General features: G+C 33.9%; 1 protein-coding gene across 3 annotated transcripts in view; it reads left to right on the top strand.

The window, feature by feature from the left end:
• The window catches only part of LOC114939107 (uncharacterized), a 215,468-nt gene that overhangs the window by 101,391 nt on the left and 89,136 nt on the right, over nt 1-24,941 (top strand). For all 3 annotated transcript variants that reach the window (XM_085488866.1, XM_085488897.1, XM_085488838.1), the window contains one exon: nt 7,464-7,526. In XM_085488866.1, coding sequence (XP_085344992.1) covers nt 7,483-7,526 — 44 coding nt within the window. In that variant the 5' untranslated portion in view covers nt 7,464-7,482. The remainder of the gene's footprint in view (nt 1-7,463; nt 7,527-24,941) is intronic.

Here is a 24,941-nt window from a genome sequence, read left to right as displayed (position 1 = left end):
AAAAATTGAACAATGCCATAATGTTAACAATAAATTTTGGATAATATATTTTCTAATAGACTTTCTAATGTACATTAATTTTATAATTACATGTGTATTAATAGATATCGTCGCCGTTTTCTCGTTATGGGACGAGAAAATATTGAACAAAGATATGCGATAAAGTTTTGTGTTAAATTGTAAGAGAACGCCATGGATTGTTATAAAAAGTTAAAAAAAAAAGCATTTGGTACCATGCTTTATTAATGCTTAGGTTTTCATCTTGAATTATTTCACAGTTTTCCGAAAACATTTGTTGCCATCGAAAAACCTGAGCACGTGACAAAACATGATTACCAAATGCTTTTTTAAACTTTTATCGTTTATCTTTGTTCGATATTTCGTCGCTCTATAACGATTATAGATACGGTGACGAGGTCGACTGATACATACTTATAAAAAAATATTATAATGACACATAAATGCAACCGAACGAATCAGAACTTACTGTGCTTTATTATAAATTCCGAAAGCAAAATTAATTATTTATAAAGGTTAAAGCGAATATTTTTTGCATAAGAGAGAGAGAGAGAGAGAGAGAGCAAATCTTGTGTAGACAAATAGATGCAAGAAAATACTTTTATCTGAACTGATATTATTATATGTATATATAAATATTTATACATAATTGTATTTTCTTATAAATTTAAAAATTAAAATATAAAGTTCAATTTTAATCAAGCAGTAAACACAATTTAAATTAACAAGGTAACATCATAATAGTTTGAATTTTATTTTTTGATTATCAGTTTTCGCAGAAGTACTTTGTTGAATGACGAAAATCGATCAAGTAAACATAAAAAATTTAATATAAAAAACTTATAAATAAAAAATACATACCTATGATAATATTTCTTTTTCCAAAATTTTTCAGTTATTTGAAGATTATAGAATTGTTTACACGTATACTGAAAATTTATGACATCTCTGTAGTGAAGACACTCATTTTCTAGAATAATAATAATTATTTCGTCGAACAAGTTCGTTATATTTAAGGACTTCGAAGCCATTGTGAAAAAATTCAACGATGCACAAAAGAGCTCATAATGAACGTTATTTATTGATTATATGTATGTTAATGACTAAAATTCCGTATTTTCACTAATTATTTCCAATCTCTTATCACTAATTTTATTTGTGTACTTATTTATACACGAATATGGGCGCACTGCAACTTTTTCAACCTTACACTGTCGAGTCTGTAGGACGAATATTGCTTCTAAGGCTCAGACAGATGCATGTATCTCTACCTAAAGATGCAAACCTCTCAAAAGGTTTGAGTTAGGTCGAAAAGAACAAAGATCTCTTTTCTCATTGGTCAATATGAGCAACAAAAGGTCCAAAATACTTTTGTATATATAATACCATGTGGCGCTTTTACTATTTTTTTACATTTATGGTCATTTCCGGTTGTCACGATTTATCTAATTTACTGAAAAATGTAAAGAGTATTATCTGTGATCGATACAATTAACTTTAAAATTCTTTTAATATTCTTGTTACTATCTGAGTAGACAATAATTGTTTTTGCATCTTTCTTTATAAACTTTTACATAATTGGTTTTCCTAATTTGTTTTTAGTTTTATCTTTGTACAAAAAACTGAAATTTTGCATTTCCGAGACGTCTTAAAATTTTACATTTAGAAGACTTTTTCTTGAAATATTGTGTTAATTTTATTTTTTCTTAATATGCAAAGCGGTACATTTTTTTAAAACATAAATTTTGGTTACTTGCTAATTAATTAATTTTGTTGTACTATATTTTAATATGTTCTTAATTTTAACCTTAAAAGTAAAATATAAAGTCTACGACTATAAGAACTTTATTTCGAAATTCTTCCATTTACAGAATATCAAAAGTTTTTAATTACAAAAATCTTTTCAAAATATACTGCATTTAAATTTTAAATATATATTAACGATATTTATACATAGATATAGACATTACAAATCTTCCTGATTAATTTAATCGAATTTACTAGCAAAAGTATTTTTAAATATAATCTAAAAAAAAGTCAGATATCCAAAAATATTCTTTATACATGCATATATATTTTGAGAAGATTTAAACTTGAATCAAATACAGGATTTTTAAAGCGTTATGGAGAGACCATTCTCTCGCTTAATTGCTGTATGATTAAAGTCATTTTATCACGGCGAAGTTAATGTACGACTCTCATCCGAAATGCGTTATAACTCTCTCGCGTAACATAAGTGCATCTGGCGGAACAGTCATGTTTTCTGCATTATGCGGGAGTAGCCGCGGAAAAAGGAAATAGAATAATAAGCCAACATCCGCGCGAAAGAGATCACCGATATCGCGCGGACGTGGTTTTAATGAGCAGGTTCGATCGGATTTCAATTCTCGCTCTTCCGCGTGTGTAGATTGATACGCTACGTATCGAGATCATTCGTCTGCGATCTCCCCCTGGAACCTGGGTACGGAACTCGAACCCCCTCGAACAAACGAGTGCCAATCCGCATCGATCAGATTCTATAAATGCGCCGTACTTTCTCTTGTGCGTGATTTCCCTTGTGGTGAAAACGAGACGCATATTGTGTATATGTATGTATAAGCGCGAATTGGAATTCCGCGAATCAAGATTGCGGAAAATGTACCATCTCTATGTATATTCAAACTCAAGAAGTAAATAATGTCTAAGTAATTTTTGAAAACGTCGAGATTCTTTCATCATCAAAAACGTCCCGAATTTCCGACTTTACCGTTTTCCAGTCTTTCCCAACAATAATAAATCAAGAAAAAAAAGCATTAAGGACAAAAGCGAGAATGGAATGCTGAACAAAATTCTATTGTCGTGCAACACAAAGGAACTGTCCTTTATGCCTGTTCAAACGTTAGAAATGACACGTTGCGTATCTTCGAGCTATATCGTATATCTTTAATAAAATAAAGTATTACACATATAAAAGGCTAATAAGAGCAGAAGTAATATTACGGTTATAAAAACTAATTTATTAATTTAATCAATATATACTAATAGAAACAATAAAGTTTAAATTAATATAAAATTATAAAAATAAACTCGAAAGTTAAAACAAATGAAAAAGTTTAATAAAATATATCATGCTCGAATTATTTGTTTGAATAAATTTTTTCTCAGAAAATTGCAACCTAAATAAAAAAATTTAGAAATTTTTCACGAGCGTGCGCGCGCAAGATGCAAAAATATACGTAAATAATTGCCTTTTTTTGTTTTGTATAAAGAGGAGAAGGAATAAAAATTTTAACGATAAAAGCCTGGGAATATATCCGCAATGACCCTTGTGATCGTTCCCGGTGCAATATGCACTGCAACAAAATTTTCCTATGAATATCCTCGCAGAGAAATGCATAGGAATGCATGCTGAGAATTGGCGTGGCAAGGTGGTCAACAGGAACGTGTCCTGGCATTGTCGTGAAAAGTGCAGAGTTGGGTCGCAGTCTGGCAACGGTCAGACGGATCCATCATGGATGGATGGTTGGCAGGCGAGTCGGATGGATGGATGGAAGCAGGTCTTTCATAAAATATGCAAACTGCAATCGCGTCTCTTGAATGGAAGAGAGCCTGCAAAAAAAGTAAGATGGGGCGACAGTGCATAGTTGGGTTGGAGGCGAGATGATGGCGTCGGTTAGGGAAGTGGAGAAGCGAAAGAGGACCAAGGGAAGGAAAAAGGGGAAGCGCGAGAGGACGTGCTTTTATATACGAAGAGAAAGAGACCCGCAATACTGCTGAAGCTGCGGGTCCACGGATTCGCTGTGCTTGCGTTCGCAAAAAACGTTCATAACTAGCCAATTCCGCTGCCGTGCATTATGTCAACGGCCGCATCCGATGGATCTTTGTAGTTTATTGTGTGCGTCGAAAATGCACCCTCGCACGTTGTATATAGTCGCTTAATATCCAGCACTTTGAAAGTTGCCAATATATCGGCGGTTTTCGATAAAAAGGTCAAGCGTACAGGAAAGCTTCGTTTTACTCGACAAATATTCAAAGCGAAAAAGAATATATAGGTAATTTTATCTGAAAAAATTGTAGCTAGAGAGAAAAGAAAAGAGAGAGAATAGCCATATGATTTGTTATTAGAGATTTAAGATGATTTCCGAAATATCCAAAATTAAAATTGTTATACGAAAATTAAAATATGATATAAAAAAATGATCGAACAAGCTGTATCTATAAGACTGATGTTTCCAAAATACGACACTTTACTGCGTGCCGATATATACATTACGTATGCGGTGACTATTATATACCTACGGGAAAAAAGCGTAGAATAGCGTGAAAATTTCAGATATCGGTCCGAGAGTTCAAAGGGTCGATCAACTCGATGATTTTCCCCGTGCTTTGAATTTGAAAGAAACTATTTAAATTGTAAAAATCTGACCCAGATTCCGCGTTGAGAGCATGTGCGAAATACTTTGTATAGGATCCCTTCAATCATTCGGAAATTAAAATTCATCAAAAGTCGTATGCGCGTGCAAACTATCTATACTATCGTCGTAATAAAAATTCAATCTCGAAGATTAACCAACGCACAGAGATCGTAATTAAATCGCAGTATCAAATTAACATTAGACTTAAGGAGACTAAAATAATTTATTACATTATTATTATTATTATTATTAACGAAACACTAATACAAAATTCGCAACTCACTAATATTAAATTCTCACTTGAAAGTTTGGTCGATTATTTCCGCAACTCCTATTTAATTACTAGTGACTGTTATTAATAATTTGGAATTTATCAGACATAAGATTGATAATAAATATACATACATACATAGGTTTAAAACTAACATTGAAGGTAAAAAGGCGCGTCAATTTTGTCACGTTTCTTAAAATGTTCTTACACCACACGCATAAACACACGTACCCAATTTCCGCAACAAGCATAAAAACTATTTGCCCGACGTGTTTAGCGTCGGGAAGTAGAACGTCCCTTGGACGGTTTTGGAGGATCTAGGAAGTCTGGTCGAAAGGGATTCGACCGGGGAAAAGCATAGACCGAGCTGGAGTGGCACCCACTTCTCGCTGAGATATGCATGAGCTGGCTGAAGTTACGCTACAACTACGCTGCTTACATAATATAAACTCCCGAGGGGTCATCCTCGGCTGAAGCACGCGGAAAAGCCGGTAGGCGCCTGTCGGTTGGGGGTAGCTCCACGACCACGAGGAGCTGTTTCATTTTTTATACGTGCGATATATTTTATTGAGTATTGTCGTGATGTGGCTCGGCGTGCTTTCGTCGTGTTGTCGCACTTGAAAAGTGAAAATATTGCCGACCGTTTGCTATTTTTCTCCCCCGAAAACGGAGATTTAACTTAATCTCGGATTATGAGGGACTTGAAATGGTCTGCAGATTAGAATGTTGCTTTCGGCAAAGATATGTTTCTTTTAAATCTTTATTCTTCTCTTTACTAGTCTTTACTAAATCACAGAAAAAAAAGGAATCCTCGATTCAAGTATATTTTTATTCTTGAACGCTATTTGATTGATTTAAGCACAGAATGCTCTTTGTAATCACAAATTTTTATTTGTCTTAATAATAAATAAGTATGTGTAAAGTATATTTTATCCTTAAAATATATTCTTGTTTTAAAAATCATATAGTAAAAACAAACTTAATCACATTTGAATTAAGAATTATATATTTGAAAGTATCGTTTATATCCGATGCTCACTTATCCTTGCAATACTTATAAGTAAATTTCAGCTTCAACCAAGAATATTTTGCACTTTGTTTTAAGGATAAATTATCCTTTATCCAAAATTATTTATATTTGGCGCTATAAGGATAAAATATACTTGAATCAAGGCATATTTGCATTCTTTCAAGGATACTGTTTTTTCTGTGATTATATAAAAATAAAATTAAAAAGAGATGGTAAAAATGATTGAGACATTCAGAAACAGACTTCCATTTTATTATATTCCAGCCGCAATAATTGTATATATCAGTCTCGTTCTCGATAAAATAGATTACCACTTCGTTCTCTGATTTCTTAAATTATATATGAAGATTAAAATGCGCTAAAAGCCAGAGCTTTTTTTCTTCACGATTTCGCGAATCACGCTGTAAATTGCCTACTGATGCAGATTAAGGAACATTTATGACGCCGATAAAGCGCACGCAAACTAAACCGACGTCTCTGCCAAGTTACGAGCGTCTGACGACGGCAGAATCGTGGAGGGATAAGTTGTCGGTATGATGGGCAACTCTCGGCCTTTTTCTCCGGACGATTTTCCGGAGATTTCCCCGACGTGGTTCGTTAAGCTCATATGTAAACACTCTCTACCTGCTGCGTCGCCGGAACTTCCTCCTCGCACATCTCGTTGCACATCGTTGCTGCATCCCAATTTTCCTACGGTGCAACAAATATTTATAATCGTGCGAAGCTTGTTGCAGTTGGGAAGCGAAGCGAGATATTGCACCAAAATGCCGGTCAACATCGAGTATTAATAATTATAATCAATTATTAGACAACGCGATGCGACGCTACGTGATTATCGGCTTTAGTAATGCCGTTGTATTTTTCGCTAATGAAACGGAATGATGTATTGGATTCGCTGCTAATTATATTTTTAATCTGTTGAATTTATAATTCGTGGAATAATACGCACAGCTGCCGGGATTGTTTAATACTGCGGTTGGTATAATGTACATATATAGGATCGAATTATTTAAAAGCAGAGGGTTTTACACTAATGCATACAAAAATAATGCTGATGCATATAAAAATTTATCTTTATTCGAAATTGCAGCGAGAAAATATTAATCTTCTTTGTTACTCTTCCATTTTGTTCGATAGCCTTGAGATTTCCCATTGCATATATGTATCTAACGAGGCAAAGAGAGATACGGGAAATTACATAACGTGATATAATAGAGAGAATTGGCAGTCTCGTAACTGTAAATTACAATTATTACCGCTACCGGCGCGTACGAATTATGGAGATAGCATTACGTATTGCACTTAGTACTCGCATCGCTGCTACGTTTGTGCATGTTTGTCCGGATTTGCTCCATACTATATTAATGAAAGTGATTTTATATTATTTTTTATAAGATTGCGCTTCGATAAACATCAGAATGTTTTGTATTACCATGCTATATTGTGTTTTTTAATACATAAAAAATATTGTTTATTAATTTAATTTACATTAAAGTTTTAGTGTAATAATTAATTTTTTTAATTAAATAAAAATAAATATGTAAAGAAGTATTACATATATGTATACATTTAAAGAACGATTAATCGTCTCAGGGATATTTTATCATGTAAAAAATTATATATAAAATTAAATTGATTTTGTAATTTATTTATGATATACGTTGCGTAGTCGAAGTTATCCATGCATTTTAATTATTTGTTTTTAGATTATCACGAAGAAATAACACGTTATTCTCTTTTCTGCTTTCAGATCGGGCGATTGATGCCTGATGGCGCGAGCTGGAACACAACGCTGGAGAAATCCTGCTCCAGAGTAAGTAGGCTCTTATTAATTTTAAAATAAGCATGTGCGAGATTGCTCATAGTAGGAATTATTTTCCGAATCAAAAATAGCAAATAGCAGGAACAAAATTAAGAGAATTTCGGCATTTATCGATAAATCGACATTGGTTCCTGATACCTGTTATTAATCATCGATTAAGCGATATCATGCATAGCTAAATTAACGCATAATGCTGCTTCTCTGTAGATTTGAAAAATGTTAAAAAACCAGAGACAAAAAAATCGAATGCGAAACAGTTAATAAAAACGCACCCGAAATATTTCATATATACTTATTTGTTTTTCCTTTTCGGTTAAAATCTTCAATTTCTAGCGATTCCATTTCGTCGATTGTTTCGCGTTCGAGATTTCGCGAAATTTGTTCCGTAGTATTTCTAAACCGTCGACGAACGAACGAAATAAACATATAAATAAACAATTGGCTTCGGCTAGTTTTGCGCGACGTAAAACCCCGAAAACTTTGCCGGGTCACCACTCTCCGCTAAGAGAGTTTGACATAAAAATGGCGACGAAAGCGCAACGACGGAGCTTCTTTTCCAGCGAGACCGTCGACGGATTTGAATAAAGCCGAGGGGAGAGCCATTTCCCGGCTCGCAAGTTTTCCGAATATTGTAGAAGCTTGTTTCTCTCGCTCCTTGAAACCGATGTCTCGCAATCCCTTTCCTTCGGCTCTTTTTTTCTTCCTCACTAGGGACGTGAAAGCCGGCCGCGAGTCGCTCGTAGATGGACCCGGCGAAGATAATGGAGAACGTAACTTTCGAACGAACTCTTAAATTGGAAGATTTATCGATCGAATCTCGATGGTTCCAGGGAGTACTTTAATCTCTGAATACTCTCTGGTATTCTCAATTTTACCGCGCAAAACTGATGCTTCAAAATCGCATATTAATTGCTCTCGAGCGCGAGAACTCGTGTCTTTTGCTATTACTTATGCAAGAAATTGAGACGTTTCAAAATGTCAAACACAACACAGATCCATCATTTAATCCGAATATATTAGGTCGAAACAAGTAACGAATTAAAAAAAAAAAAAAAAAGAAAAGCGACAGAATTGAAATTCCAACAAAGTAAACAGTTAACCCTTTTGTCAGTGAACAGCTTTAAATGTTACAATAAATATATCGAAGCTTTTCTGCCAGAAAGGAAATACAAAGAGCCTTTGCATGCGAAAATGTCTTAAAATATAACGAGAAAGAACATTTGACGTCACAATAATCTTTTCATTGACGAAGAGACGAAAAATTATCCAGTGAAGGGTTGAGAGCGAATGTGAACGTAGACGGAAGAATGATTTTGCTTGGCTCGCGAAATGGCGGAGTACGTCGGGGATTCAGTTTGTACGTGTAACCGCGGCTCTTTGCGGCGAGGTTTCTCGAAGGCTCGGAAGATTGCTTCTCCGTTCATGGCGAGATGTACACAGCTGTCCGACGTTCAAGCCCGCCATCCTTCAGGCTCGATAGGGCTGGAGGAGAAGCTCGGTATCTTTGATCAAAGACGCTCCTCGATTGGATCCACCCTGTCGTGATTCCAATGATGAATAATTGAGGAGCAGACTATGAGAAATTTCGCAGCGCCAGCGTTATTTCATCGTCAAGATCGCCGACGATCGAGCATCGAGCATTAAAATTTTGTTTTTCGTCAATGAAGCATCCTCTGAATGTAAGAGTGATGTGTCGGTCTTATATATCAATAAAATCAGAAACGTAACACACATTACAATACAAACATATTTGTTCAAAAGCACTTGTTTGTATGTGATTGAAATTTTTAAAGATTAAATATACGAACGACAATATTTTTTTCTAGAACGATCGAACTATTATAAAGTGCGCTAATTAATTTTCAAAATTTGCTAACGATATCTAATAAAAATTAATTCACGTATTATAGATTGATACTTTTTATAATCGCCAAATATCGAAATTATTGTTATTTGCGAAATTAAATCGCTCCTTTTTCAAATCTTAAAATCATATCTCTGTCTGTTTTTTACCTATTCTGACGCTGCATAACACGCCGGAATAAAAATCGTATCTCAGTCTCGCACCAGTTCGCCTTTTGCGTAGCTTTGCTGTCGGCTCGGAATTTAAATCGCTCGAGGCTTAAAAGGGTCAGAAACGAGAGCCCGGCGAAAGGGTTGATTTTGAATACACGCCACTTTTTTCGCGTCATTCATGTCGTTGAATTCGTTATCTTTACACAGATCCGATATTAAAATCGATACAAAAAATAAGTAAAAGTAAAAAAAAAATAATGTAATGAGATATCTTTTTATATTTTGTAAATAGAATTTATATCCTCGCATTATCGCAAGACTTCGATTAAAATTTTCTCTCGAAAACATCGAACCTCCTATCGACTTTAATCTTGACAGGCTTCGGGAGAATTGATTGTTCCTTGATTAAAACGTCAAGATACGAATGGAGTTTTCCAATTAGAAGCGATCAAGGGATCAAATATTCTCCTGTATGCTTACACGCTCCCATATAAAAACATGTAAAGCAAACGTATCGACGCTTGATTTCGCTTCCTTTTTCTCGTTTCCCTTTATAACTTCCCGATTACAGACAGCAGACAGGATCGACTGTCTTGTTAGCCGATCATCGTATCGAAACGAGGTTCAAAGAAAAGAAACACTCCAATCCGCGAGCTGGATTAATAATTACTTATTACTTTCGCGGACGGACATGAACCACCAATTAACTACTTATCGGAGCTTTCGGGAGCTTTAAAGCGGTATCGATTCCGGGCGGCGATATCATGTTTTCGGGGATATATCTCGTCTGGCGGATATCTCCTCTGGCTAAAATGCCGGTATATACCGCGAGTCTTTTCACGTATCGTTGAACTCCGGCGGTTCGTCGGCAAAAAGCTCTCTCGCGATACGTGTAACTTCTCCGGAGCCGGACGAGCGGCGCCGAAGATGAACTCGCTAAAAGATTGACTCCGCCGAGATTACCGGGGTATTACGAGAGAACGCTGCGCGCCTTCGCGTAGGACCGCGTGGAAAGCTCAAACGCTTTCTCGGATTTTCATTCGAAAGGCTATTTTACTTCTAACTTTTATTCCTTAAGCTCCTTAATTTTTACGTAAGAAAATTCAGTATTGAAAAATATATATATATATAATCTTAATAAAACGGTAAATTTTGATACGCCAGCTTCATGAAAAATTTTATTATTGTATATCTCAAACATAAAATTTTTAGTTTTTCATAAAACTTGAGATATATACATGTAATAAAATACGTATAATATATATACATATGATATACAGATATTATAGATGTATGTGTATATATGTATACATATATATAATAATAATAAATAAATAGCCTATTTTTTAAAGAACGGTAAAAGAATGTTATATATAATAATATAAAATCTTTTTTTAATAATAGGAGAAAATATTGATTTTACAAAAACGACATAATATTAATAAAATATTTTAGTTGTACATGAAGGCTAAAAATAATATTTCTATCATTGAATCTCTCATTTAATGAAAGCAGTAGACATTTATATTTTCATTTAAATGAGTAATATAATAAATGAGATAAATAAGAAAGCGTGTCAATTAGTGTGTCGAGTTACAATTGCTAAAATACATATGTATGTACAGTATATTCCAATTGATCTTATCTCTCCAAATAAAGCGTGAAACTCGTCAAGGTTAACCTACACGTGACTAATTTAAGTATGACATTGGCGCAAATGCGTTTTCGACCTACATAATGACAATGATGTACAGCGGAGAAATCGCACGATCTCAAATAGGAAACGTTTCTTAGCGATTGTCGAAGATAGAATACCGCGATATTTTTTCCCCTTCTGACCTTTTCACGTTCGCTCTCACAACTTTTACCGCTCGCGACAAAAGACGTATTGTAAAACTTAATAAAAGGCTGGAATTCGAAAGTGGAACAAATTATGATTATTCGCAAGAATCATGATTATTGTTCTGCATCTGCGTATGAGACTCTTCCCTTATAATTATACTCTTGCGACGCTTTCGTATTATTAAATGTGACTTTATTAAAGACGATTTTAACACGTTCGCGATGATAAAACATAAAACTAGTGTTCTTTTTTATTTTTATCAACTTGTATTTTAGTGTTCTTTAGTTAAATTTTCTGCAATATATTTTTCGTGCTAAATTTTATCTATGCAACAAATAATTCGGCTATCATTTTATTGTTATTTAATTGTCTTTTCTTTAAGTATTTAATGACACATGTTTTTGAACGTATCGAGAAGTTCGATCTCGAACTTGCAAAACAAAAATTTTGGAAAACCAAAAAGACAAAAAAGAGGAAGAGAAAAACCGCGCGCAGTTTTTGCTGCATCGCGAAGTTTGTAGCTCGTCTTTTAGCATATCGACAAAAACGGGCTCGAGAGATGAAGGAGTCGATATCGATAATAAGCTCGCGCCGCGGGAGTCGCTATTACACGATGTAACGTGACGTAATAGCCGGCCGGCCGGCCAGTATCTCGATGACGGATCGTTAACAGCTGATTGTGACGTTCGGCGAAGCGTCACGCGTCTTACCTGCAATTTCATGCTTTACGCACCCGCGGCATACATCATCATCATCGTCCTCCTCGAGATTGTCGAAGATCGCGAGATTGTCGATATACATCGCGCGATATCAAATTGTTGGTTGTTAATTCTTTTTCCCGTTAAACCGAACCATTATCGGCGCTATCTTTCCGCGACCGTGACCACGTGACTGGCAGAATTCTCGATCCCTTTCCGCACTTGCGCACCGAGTCATTAGTGACAGTAATAACTGTGGGACGACTATCGAGAGACGCGAATGTCATGATTGATAGCGAGTGATAAAGGGTGTCGCTTGTGGGAGAACGCGTTTCGAACCCTAGTCTCCCTTCGCAATTAACTCCGACACCCTGTAGTAAAATCACCCTAAGTTATTTTAGTAAAATCACTTCGGCATAGTTCTGTCGGAATGTAAGTATTTCTGTTAATCGATTAATCGGAATAAATAGAAATCGACGCTTATTAAATTCATATTTTTTAATCATATATATGAAAATTTAGAGTAAGAAAAGGGACAAGAATTGTTTTTTATTATAATTAATCTATGATGAATATAAATAATAAATATCACAAGCTATATTAACATTTAGAAAAGAGATAAGAATTTTTTCCGTTAATATAAGTAACAAATGTCATACAAAATTGTATTAAATATTTGGTTTTACTTAAGAAACTCGGAATAATGTAAGATGATGAAATTATAATATTCAAGTAAAAGATGTTAAAATAAACGTAAAAGAACTCTCTGACATATTCTATGTTATTATACATGAAAAAAGCTGCTCTTGTAAATGCACGGATTATTACAGAACCGTGATGGCAAACATGATCGAAGATTATCGTATAGGTATTCAATAACGGTATATAAGATAGAGAGTGATAACCTTCGCGCAGAATCGATCGATCTCGCCGCGAATTCCGCCGGAATTAAATGTGAACAGCGGAAGAGACGCAGCCGTAGCGTGATCGGTCGTTTCAAACGGAACGGGACCCGTGGGCGCTAATTAGAAATTAGGTTAACAACCGGAAATTGCAAAATTTACTCGGGGAGCGACGCCGTCGATCGATTCGCGCGGAGGAAATTTGAACCTTACGAATTTGCGATTAATAAATATTTAATAAGATGCCATTATTATTATTAAGGAAGTTATAATTTTTAGTTTTTTTTTTAATTTCAATAAAAATAGGGAAATTATTTAGGACTCGTTGTGCATAATATAAAAATCATTATTAATTTACTTTATTTTTTGCCGTATATTTGATATTAATTTTTTTATTTTATTTTATTTTATCGTTTTCCAGCTACTGTCGGACTTGAACAATAACTTAGATAAGAGCACGAAGGTCTCCTTTAGTACTGTAATTTTTCAAAGTGATCTTCGTTCTCGGTTCAAATAAGTGAGGTACATTTCGTAGACTTATGAATGAAGCTTTTTAATCAACTTCCTTTTTCTATCACTATATATATATATATTATATGTATATATATATATATATTATATGTATATTGATAGCATTTTTATTTTGATTATAAAAATATCTATTGCAAATATATAAAATAAATGATTGATATCAGAGATTGAAAAAAATTTATATTAATTTTTAAAGAGAAGATCAATTCGGGGAATATTTATACATGGAATTAGCGATAGAACTAAAAAAATTGTGTTTTCGAGTAATAAATCGCCGAGAAATTGTCTCGAGCAAACAATCACATATATTTGTAATTTTTACACACGTGATAAGGAAAAAATAACACGAATTAATCATTGATAAATGTTATTAGCTAACTAAACGTTATTAACTCGTTTAATTAAAGTTTTTCTTTATATCACGTTCGGGATTTTATCGTGAAATAACGCTGAAGTCCACGTTCGCTCGACGTGTCGGACGACGGCGACCTTAAATCATCTCCCGGGATGGTCTTTATCCCCGAAGAATCGCGGGAGATTAATTAGCCTCGTAGTCGGCGACGCAAACTCCTCTCCCGCGTCCGACACGTGAGAGGAAATCTTTCGCGATGGGGACAAAGCGACAATTCCTGCACTTTCGAGATCAGCCGCCATTGTTCGACGTTTGCGAAAGATTTTCGTTCGACAAACATAAACCAGCAATGACAGTCGCTGTCGCTAACAAGGAGCGAAACAATTTGCGCGAATCTTGCGTCAAATATGTCGGATTTATTAATCTTCTAAAATATATTGTAAATTTTTTGTAAAATTTCGAAAAATCTGCACTTTTATATCGATAACATAAAGACGTTTAATCCTAGAATGATCGCATTATTAAATGAGACATTAAAGATCACATGGATGACATCTGTCATTCATTTTTAAAAGATGAATTAAAATATATATTTTATGAACATATTATTTTTTTAAATTTAAATACATGTATTAAATTTATAAATTTAAAAATTATTGACACATAAGAAAAATAAAAAATTGTGATTAATGTCATCCGCGCAATCACTTCACTTAACAGAAAAATAACTTCAGATGAAAGAGAGAGATAGAGAATTTTCTGCAATTTTTTATGCTGAGTATAATTAAGATAAAAATGATTATTTTAAATTGTATTCTGTTTTTGACAATTATATATTTATAATATCTGATAACACACACTGAAAAAAAATTTGTTAACTCGACTAAATCTTTCAACTAAATTACTATTTTATTAATTGAACATATATTAATATATTTAAGTCAAATATACGTTTTGTTAATATGTTATTTAATTTAAATATTTGTAAATTTAATTAATAAAGTAATAATTAATCGAAATCGTTGCAAGGTTTAGTCAAATGAACAAATTTTTTTAAACACACATATACTTTCAAACGAAACATCGCTTTCAATCAAACCTTTAGCCTACATTCCGCCAGACTCTCGATATCTTGTTGAATCGATGGGCGGCGTACAGCTTAACGAACTGTGCGGTAGCGGAAGGAAGCTATTACAAAACTGATTCTCTCTCTGAGCACCGATCGAATATGTGGAAATTCTTATTTACCAGGCGACCCGTAATCGCCTGGCTGAGTCTCCCCATTGAGCTTCAGGGCCCAGGCGGAGAAATCAAGCGCGGCCAACTAGTCAGGCGGATGATCAATCGCCTGGAACGTATATATCGGTTCACGGTGTGTACCGGGTTCACATACACGAAGTAACGGACCGTTCAAAGATCAATGCTGATCGATGACGGGATGGGGGTTGAAGAGGAGGAGGGCACATACATGCACCGATAATCACGCGAAAGACACGTGAGAGTCCTATTTGTTTGCTCGGCGTAAAGAGCGTTCTTTATTAACACGTCGATGGTGAAACGAGAGTCAAAATCGAGCGTGTCGAGGCTATTAATAAATCGAACAATACGTGATGTCATGATGCCCCTTTTGACACGATACACGTTTTAACGGAAGAGAAATTCTTCCGGAAAGCAGAATATCGAGTTGTTCAATTTATATAGAAACACGACTCGCTATTTCGAGATGTTACTTTTACTGACTTATGCTACTGTTTCATCCTTCTGACTTTCAGAAGACACTGATACAAATCGTTTTTCCGAGTCCTTCGGAGTATTTTTCTACGCAATTACGTGGCGCATAATAAAAAAAATTCAGCGCGTCTTTCATGTCGGCTTACGACGGAGAATTGTGAAAAATTTTCATATAACCCGCTTATAGATACCCGAGAGTATGAATTTTATTTTATTCGAGGGAATGGAACAGCTGAGCGTATCAAGAGAGACGGACATCTCCGAGGCGGAGATATAGTATATATATATTTTTGCTCTCTTGAAAAATACATATGCATATATCTCCCTAGATGATATTTCTCTATTTCTGAAATTCCGTTTCGCTTCTCTTATTTTTATTGAACACGTGTGTTATCGAAGGCATCGAAATTAAATTCAAAGACGCGAAAATTTGTGTTTTATTGTTAAAAACGGTTCCCGTTCAAATTTTTGTGTTAGATATTTAACATATGTTGACTTAACATTACTGTGTGTTAATTGAACTTGAATGTTAAATTATTAAAACAACTGAAAAAGATGTAAAAATAACTTAGCGTGCATCTGTTTTTAATTTTACACAATAAATATTCTATTTTATTAGTGATAAGTATCTGATAAAATTTACTGGAAAAAATGTTGATTTTTTATTTTATAATATAAGTGGAGATGATAAAATTTTTAACGTTTTAAATTATTCGAAGTTTTGCATTTATTTTAGTGTTAAAATATATTTGCATTTCCAATTAACATATATGCATATGTTAACACAAAAATTTCATATATTTGTTTAACAAATTTTTCAACTGTGCGATGCATTTTATCATAAAAGTATAAGACGTATTCCTACACAGTTGAAAAAATTCTATTAAATTTAACAGATATTGCATGTCCCAACTGGTCCACAGAAAGTTTTGTGTTAATTTAACATAATATGGATATGTTAAATGGAGACACAAATATTGTGTTAATATTTTAACACAAAATAAATGCAAAACTTCGAATAATTTGAAATAAATTTTGTATAAAATTAACATACTTTTAATGTAAAAATTAACAAAAAATATGTTAATTTTAGATTTTATCATCCACACATATATTATAAAATAGAAAATCAACATTTTTCCTGTAAATTTTAACAGATAAAACTTGTCACTAATAAAGCAGAACCTATTTATTGTGTAAAATTAAAAATAGATGCACATTGTTACTTTGACATTTTTTTCAGTTGTTTTAATAATTTAACATTTAAGTTCAATTAACAGAACAGTAATATGTTAAATTAACACATGAATGTGTTAAATATTTAACCGTTTTTAACAAGAAGACATACATTTTTCTACTGTGCAGAGGTAAAATCTCTCTTCCTATGGGCGATTCGTGAATATCAACCGCGATTCGGGCAACTGAGGTGTCGAGAGCGCGAGTTAATTTCTAGCAAACAGAGAGAGAGAGCGGCCCGGCCACTTAATCCGTTAATTAGACTCGTAATCTCGGAATCAGTCTGTTGCCTACAGCGTCTGCGAAAATTCTCAAGATCCGGTCGGCGAGACGAGAGAGAAATAGAGATTCTCCGAGAGAGAGAGAGAGAGAGTTCCTCTATACGGATAGAGTTGGGCAGAAGAGCCGAGCGCAGTTTGCTCATCCACTCGAGCCCTTGTTATTGGATCTGTTACTGGATAGAGTTCCGTTCCTTCTAACTGCCTCGGCAAAACACCCTTCCGCTTCGCTTGAGGATCGAACGGCAATCGAGTTTTACGATTTCAACTTTGGGCGGCATTAAATTTCGAAAGAAAATAGATTATTTTGTTCGCTAGTTTCTCCAATTGGATAATTTCTATTTAATTTTCTAAATAGAATAAGGTTTGATTGTGTAGTGAATTTTATTTCGAATTTGTCAACCAAGTTTTTTAAATGGAACATTTTTGCTGCAACTGCGGGATTAATAAATTAATAAGTTTCACCAAGATGGAGCAGAAAAATTAAAAGACTGCATGTGTTTGGTAAATCGTATGAATATTTTTCGTACATCGAATAGAATAATGAAATTTGGAAGGCAAATTTTATTGGATTAGATCGTCATTCCGCGAATTAAATGTTACGTTACAAGGATGAACGCGAGGATCTTCATCCATTTCTTGGTATATTTATTACGCTGACCTTAAGTATTCATCTCAGAATCCACGTTAAATTTGATTTGCAATTTCAACGTTGAATTAAAGTCTTTCTCGTCTCGCTAGACGATGTAACAGAAAGGTATTTTCATTCTTGTTACAAACAAGATAAACCTGTACTATCTAAAAAGAGAAAAACACCTTCTTGATAGTTTTTATCAATTGGAAATCATGCTTTCAATTCATCCTTGTGTTTAATCTGTGCGATCTAAAATTAATACATCTTTCCAAGTCCACAAAATATATATATATATATATATATATATATATATATATAACACATGTTTCTTAGTAAATTATACAAATTAATTAGACACATTATATTTAACTAAAATATTTTTTATGTCCAATTAACAAAATAATAATTAGTTGAAAGGTTTAGTCAAGTCACAAATATTTTTCCAGTGCACAATTACTTCAAACATAGTATATCTTTTTAAACAATTGGTATCCAATTCAGCTTGTTTGAAGCGCGAAGACAGTTATCTTTGTATCCGCGACACCTGATACATCTCATCTTTATTTAAAAGCGGGATAACGAAGGAACGGACGGTCGCGTCGTTGTGTAGGACGACGGGAATTTGATCGGAGCCCGTCTACTGATAAGTGGATAATCTCAGACTGAATCCCGTTAATTCTACTTTGCAATTTCAATCGAGAATTAAAGTCATCCTTGTTTCGGGGGAAGCCAAGGTATCGGAATTTGTTCTCCGTCGCACACTCTTGTTATCAGGACTCGAGTGATGAGATGCTGTATCTTGCTTCGTCAACTATCAGAGCTCTTCTCGCCAACTACAATCATTAGTTTAGTTACCAGGTCGAGGAACTAAAATTCTGGCGCGACACGTAGACGAGCGCGGCACAGAATTAAGCCGATACCTTTAATTAAGAGAGAGAGAGCTCCATCCATCTCGTTGAAGGATCTTCGGCCGGTTACATCTCGTTTATACCTTTTGTTTGATTTTTCGAACCGTGAGAAAAAGAGAGAGAATAAAAAATCCATCCTCAGTTGTGGCGGGTTTCGCGGGTAAGAATTTTCCGTACGACAAGCCACGTTGTTTCTCGACGCTTGCCAGACGCGGTACCGCCATTGTTACGCGTTGCAAAGGATTGTTTTATACCGAAATTGTTTCGCGGCGGTTTCGCGGTTCCGCGCTCGAGAGAAGGGACGGATTACTCGGCGAATTTGTGCACTGAGAAAAAAATAATGTTAATATGACTAAACACGTTTAGTCAATGGAATTTTTTTAATTGAAATATTTAAATGTTTAAGTCAAATGCACTGCAGTATTGTTAACTAAGGCGCTTAATTTGGAACATAATATTTTTTTATATTGACAAATATTTGTTTGACAGCCCGTGAACGCCGCATTTAATTAAATTGATAAAAGTTTTTTGGTTGAACATTATTTTTTTCTCACTGTGTCTTTACACGCTCGCTATTTTCATATGAACGTAAAATCTCATTAATTTTTTTATTACGTAAGGAGCGATACCTTTGTTACGTTACGAGTTCCTGCGATTTATAATATATCGTTAACGAGCCACAGAATTTCGCTTAATTTTGAAAAAAATAATCTCTCTTTATCCTTTTACAATAAAATGCAAACTACGTGATTTAATGCTCTATTAATGTTCGATAAATGATAGTTATCATGTTTCATATGTGTCATTTCTGACAGGATTGATGTATCACATGATCACATTAAACTATTGCGCTTTTAAAAATATTATAGGAATTTGATTCTAATGTTTCATCTTTAAATATTTACGCATTATGTTCGTCATCAAATACGTTGGAGAAAAAATATTCCTTTTTCTTTTTTTAAAAAAGGCATAAATGGTCGTCTCGAAGTTTGTTTCGCGGCTTGAATCACAACCAAGTCGTTTGACAGTTTTACAGTTTGCGGTTAAACTTAATATTATTTTAATTTGCTTCCTATTTGCACATAATTTTAATATTGCGTTTACATATTTGTAATTTAGAAATATAAAAAAAATTTTTGACATATTAAACATAAAATTTTAAAATTATATATTACTATGATATTAATGCTGGAATTGAAATGATTTTGTCAATAATGAAGTTAAGAAAATATATGTGTAAAAAATCTTTATAATTATTTAAATGCTTAAATACAGAGCACTAATTTTTTTTTTCTGGGAGGGAATTACTGCAATGACTTCTCTTTTTTTCAATTAACTAATATCAAAAAAAAAATAAAATTAACCCGAGGAAAAATAATACTAATATTAAGAAAATTCTAAAGTATTAAAAGTTAACAAAATTGAGAAATAGCGGGCGCTTTCGTTATTCTAGTAATAATAAGAAATAAAATGATCTTTATTTAAGATGTAAACTCGAAAAAGCAGTAAAGCTATTTCTTTATTATAAATGAAGAGAGATATTCAGAGTGTAATTAAGGACGTTGTGTAAATATAAGGTTACGATTTCTTAAACAGGGAAAGAAATACTTTACAAAGAAACGAAAATTTGAAGCAAAATAATTGCTAAAAAATTGTATAAAATCTTATAATAAATTTAAATCATTCTAGAGATTTAAAAAAAAATATAAAATTAGAACATATTTCGTAAGAGTTTAATGGCTTCTTTGTTTATTTTTACAATCACAATTTGAATGAAAATAGGCCATCAGCGAACAAAAAATGAGTTTGAATTGAAACTGCCTCTTTCTTCGAAAAATAAATTATTTGTCCATAATAAACTTTGCTTTGTTTGACGGAAGGCAGGACTGAATGAAAGCGATAAGCGAAGTTTCCGGCATACAAAAGCGAAAAAGAGGATCTTGTGTTTAAAAAGCAACGCGCAATGTTCATATCTTTTTTCTCTTCTTCCACGCTCTCTCTCGTCTTTCTTGTATATAAGCGCATCGAAGTTTCATTTATCGTCGTCTTCTCAGTGCTACGTGTTCCCCACGGAACAATCCAATTTACGATCGATCAAACTTTACGACACTTTCGCGATTCTTAGACGTACGTATAACTGGAGAGCTGCACGCGCGTATCTGTCGAGGACACCTCGTAAAGCGTCCCCGTAAAATATTGTGCGATCTTTACTTGACAACGACGATGGCGACGACATATTGCATGATCACGCGAATTTGTCCGCGAAATCTGTCAAAAAACCACTTCTTTCCGCCGACTTTTCCTCGAAAGTCTCTCCAAACTCGAAATCTCGATTGTCATGCGTATATAATATGCCCGATAAAATCACAGAAAAAACAGTATTCTTGAGAGAATGCAAATATGTCTTGATTTAAGTATATTTTATCCTTATAATAGCGCCAAATATAAATAATTTTGGATAAAGGATAATTTATCCTTCAAACAAAGTGCAAAATATTCTTGGTTGAAACTGAAATTTACTTATAAATATTGCAAGGACAAGTGACAAGTGTGCATCGAATATAAGCGGTACTTTCAAATATATATAATAATTCTTAGTTCAAATGTGACTAAGTTTGTTTTTACCATACGCGATTTTTAAAACAAGAATATATCTTAAGGATAAAATATACTTCACACAAATTTATTTATTATTAAGGCAAATGAAAATTTGTCATTACAAAGAGCATTTTATGCTTAAATCAATCAAATAGCGTTCAAGAATAAAAATATTCCTTTTTTTCTGTGATAAACAAGTACATATTTTAAATGTATTTAAAGATCTGCTCCTAAGTAATCTGTATAGAACGTGCAACATTTTTTTCTGCATAATGTTTATTTTGCGCCAATTAAATGTATTTTAAATACAAACGCCCTCTGTTAATATACCTACATTTCCACAGAATGTGTGGTATTTCTCTCTCTCTCTCCCTCTCTTTTTCTTTTTAAATGTTCTTAATTGTCGGCTGCTTTCAGATTTCGCTCGCCTTTATATAGAATTTAATTCCATTTATTCGCATTTTTGTGTGAAAATCCAGTTGCGAGAATTTCTAAAACACGATGCTCGCGCATTTGCCACTTACACTCGCCATATTATTCTATTTAATAATATTTGCTATAAAATCCTCGGAGCAGAACGGTCTAATAAAAGCACTCGATGGGCGATTTCGGTAATCCGCAGTTATAGACTGTGTTCATGATTGGCCGCAATTTTCCGAAACTATCGCGCGTGTTGCGTTTAGAAAGAAATGGCCGTCGATCGAGAGGCTCGTAAACGTTGCCGCAAACCGGAAAAGCCGCGAAAAGGGCCAGTTTTCCGCATTCCAAATACCATCGGCACATTGGTACACACATACTCGCGTACACAACGCTAACGTCCTCGATTACCGCAATTGCAATATCTCCGCAAACGGTACACAGTGGCTTCGTTATACCGTTCGCGTCAGTGTAAATTGCCGGGTTGTTGATATCTGCGTCAGAATCGCCTACGTCACGATTTATAAAATGAGATTGCAAACGGCACGTGCGACCACATACATATACATGCATGCATATATATGTGCATGAATCTCCCCCTATTCCTCTCTTTCTCCCTCGACCCTTTCGCGAACGCGTTAAATGTTATCAGCTATATTAATTGTTGCGGTTGTACAAATATGGTTCACATATCTATGATCATTCGGTGATACCTATGGAATTAAGATGTTATTTTATTTTATATTTCATATTTTTATATGCATATTAATTAATAATATTAAAGTATTAAAGTACATATTAATTAACTAATTACATAAATATTATATTTTAATATTAATACATTTCGATTAAATAAACTTGACGAAGCGAAATCTCGCAGAAATTAATCGCGATATTTTTATCGAAAGAAAGATGGTCTTAAAACTTAATAAACTTAAATAGTTTTCTCGTTACACATATAATATGTAAAGCTTCGCGGGGTAAGATTTAGGATAAAACTTGTACGGATGCAACGCGAGACTATACAGGAGTTACAAAATTGTGTCCAAATTTAACTCCGGCGTCAGAGTTTAAAGCACTCGAAACTTGGCGGTTGATCGCGCGAAAGGGCGTGGGATCTTGGTTCACAGTTTCACCAGTGGCTTCATTCCCCCTCGACGACATTGCAACCCCCGACGCGATGAGGGTTACAATGAGAGAGACCAGCTCGTTGCCTTTGACGTGCACCGGAACTTGCGGTGCGCCTTCCGGCATCGAGGCAATCGTCTCCTTAACGTCATCAGCCCTCCCGAGAGTGTCAAGTAACACACATTGCTCGTTAAATTCCGCGAGATTGTGTATCTTATTGCGAGTCTGAATAATTGAGTAATTATCGTGACAATGGCCGCGACGCATAGATTGTCGAGATATTAATCAGTTATTAATTAAAATTCTATTTCAAAATATTCATTTTCTTTATTTCACGCATCAGGAATAAATACTTCAATTTTGTGTGTTTCTTGTTACCTACATAAATTTCAAGTAATTAATTGAAATGATTTTTCTTATTGTATAAATATTAAATCATGCGTTAGTTAATCTGTATAAATTAGTCTTTTAATAATTGATGATTATTTTATATACAATATCTATTTTATGCATATATAATAAACATGATTATTTTTTTCGTTTTTCTAATTATTTCTCTTACTAGATTATAATTAAAATAATATTTGAGACAATATATAATGTTTAAAATAATATTTAAAATGGTATTTAAAATAAATATTTAAAATAATGAATGCAAGTGTGTTTAAAAACTTGAAATATCAGTTTGTTGGAAGTCTGATCTGTATATATTTAGAGAACTGTACTCGGGTAGATTTCAAGATGTCCATCTTGAGCTCGCTGTAACTCAGAGTCTTTCGGATCGTCTAATTAACGAGCTTCCAGATCACGAAGTCGACGAATACATATACAACGTCGTCGTAAAAACGCGACCGACGACGAAACCGCGATAAACAATGGTCCATGGCGGAGTCGCGCACGGATGCTCACTTAATTAGAATGCAACGTGTCGCTTCTCCGGGCCGCCGAAGTAAGCCGGAGAGAAGAATGGCGTGCTAGGAGACCAGATCCCCGAGACCAGAAACGGCAGAAGTGTAATCCTCTGTTTGCGTCTCGCCGAGGGTGAAAACTTGAAAATTTAGACTCAATCCGGGTAATAGAACGAAGTGGTCCATTCCTGCGTACAGAGTAGACGTCGATTTAAAACAGAATTAAAATTAAACTAACTTTTACTTTGGGAAAAGAAGGGTTTTGAAATCAGATTTGAGTTTTTTAACCATAGCCGTGAAATTTGTATTTTTGTAATTATACATTTTTAATCGTTATTTTGGTGCAACTTGAAGGGACATTTTTATAAAAGCAATTTTTAAAGAAATATTCGTGTAAATATGCAGTTTTATTTAAATTAAATGTTGTTCCTTTTATTTTTCGAGAGCATGATATATAAAAATGTATGGGACATATGTATTTAATCTGCCGAATAGTTGAATTTAATTGAAAAATAAAATTGTAAAAAGTTTCTCTTATCTAAAAAAAATATTTGAAGCTTTTAAACACACTTGTGTTCATTATTTTAAATATTTTTTTCTATATTGTTTTAAATGTTATTTTAATTATAATTTAGTAAGAGAGAAATAATTAGAGAAGTAAACAAAATAAATGTTTATATTTACTTTAAGTATTTGTATGAAATAGATATATATATAAATAAATCATTTTATTAAACCGATTATTAAAATATTGAATATTATATAAATAGAATTTTAATTAACAATTCATTGAAAGGATTGTAAATAAATTTTTTAATTTAGTCTTATGTCTAGAATTTACATATATAAGATATAAATTACAAATAAATTATTATTTTTGTTCTCCCTCGAGCATTTATTTTTACATACAAATTTTTATTTAAAATCTTGTTTTTTTTTGCCGATCTCTGCTCAAATTATTCCGCTAAACAGCCGCCGAAACTCTAGTGTGAGATTTCGTAGGACGGCTTCGAGAGACCGACGTTCTCTTGACGTAGACTCTCGAAAGTGTGCTCATATCCTTGAGTCAATCCCCATTGTTACGCGAACGCAAAGTGGATCGTGTCACACAATGGGGTGGCGAAAGTGACAAGAATGTTAAACTATGGCGGACGCACCCTCTTTACACAGAAACTCATGTCAAGTGACGTGAGCTACGTAACGATATCCTTCATTACGCATTAAAT

Source organism: Nylanderia fulva, unplaced genomic scaffold (assembly GCF_048542155.1).
Source record: "Nylanderia fulva isolate GAGA-0341 unplaced genomic scaffold, ASM4854215v1 Scaffold1, whole genome shotgun sequence".
In the NCBI taxonomy this organism is placed as follows: Eukaryota; Metazoa; Arthropoda; class Insecta; order Hymenoptera; family Formicidae; genus Nylanderia; species Nylanderia fulva.
Note: the sequence above shows the minus strand (reverse complement) of the source record. Positions and strands in the feature narration are given on the sequence as shown.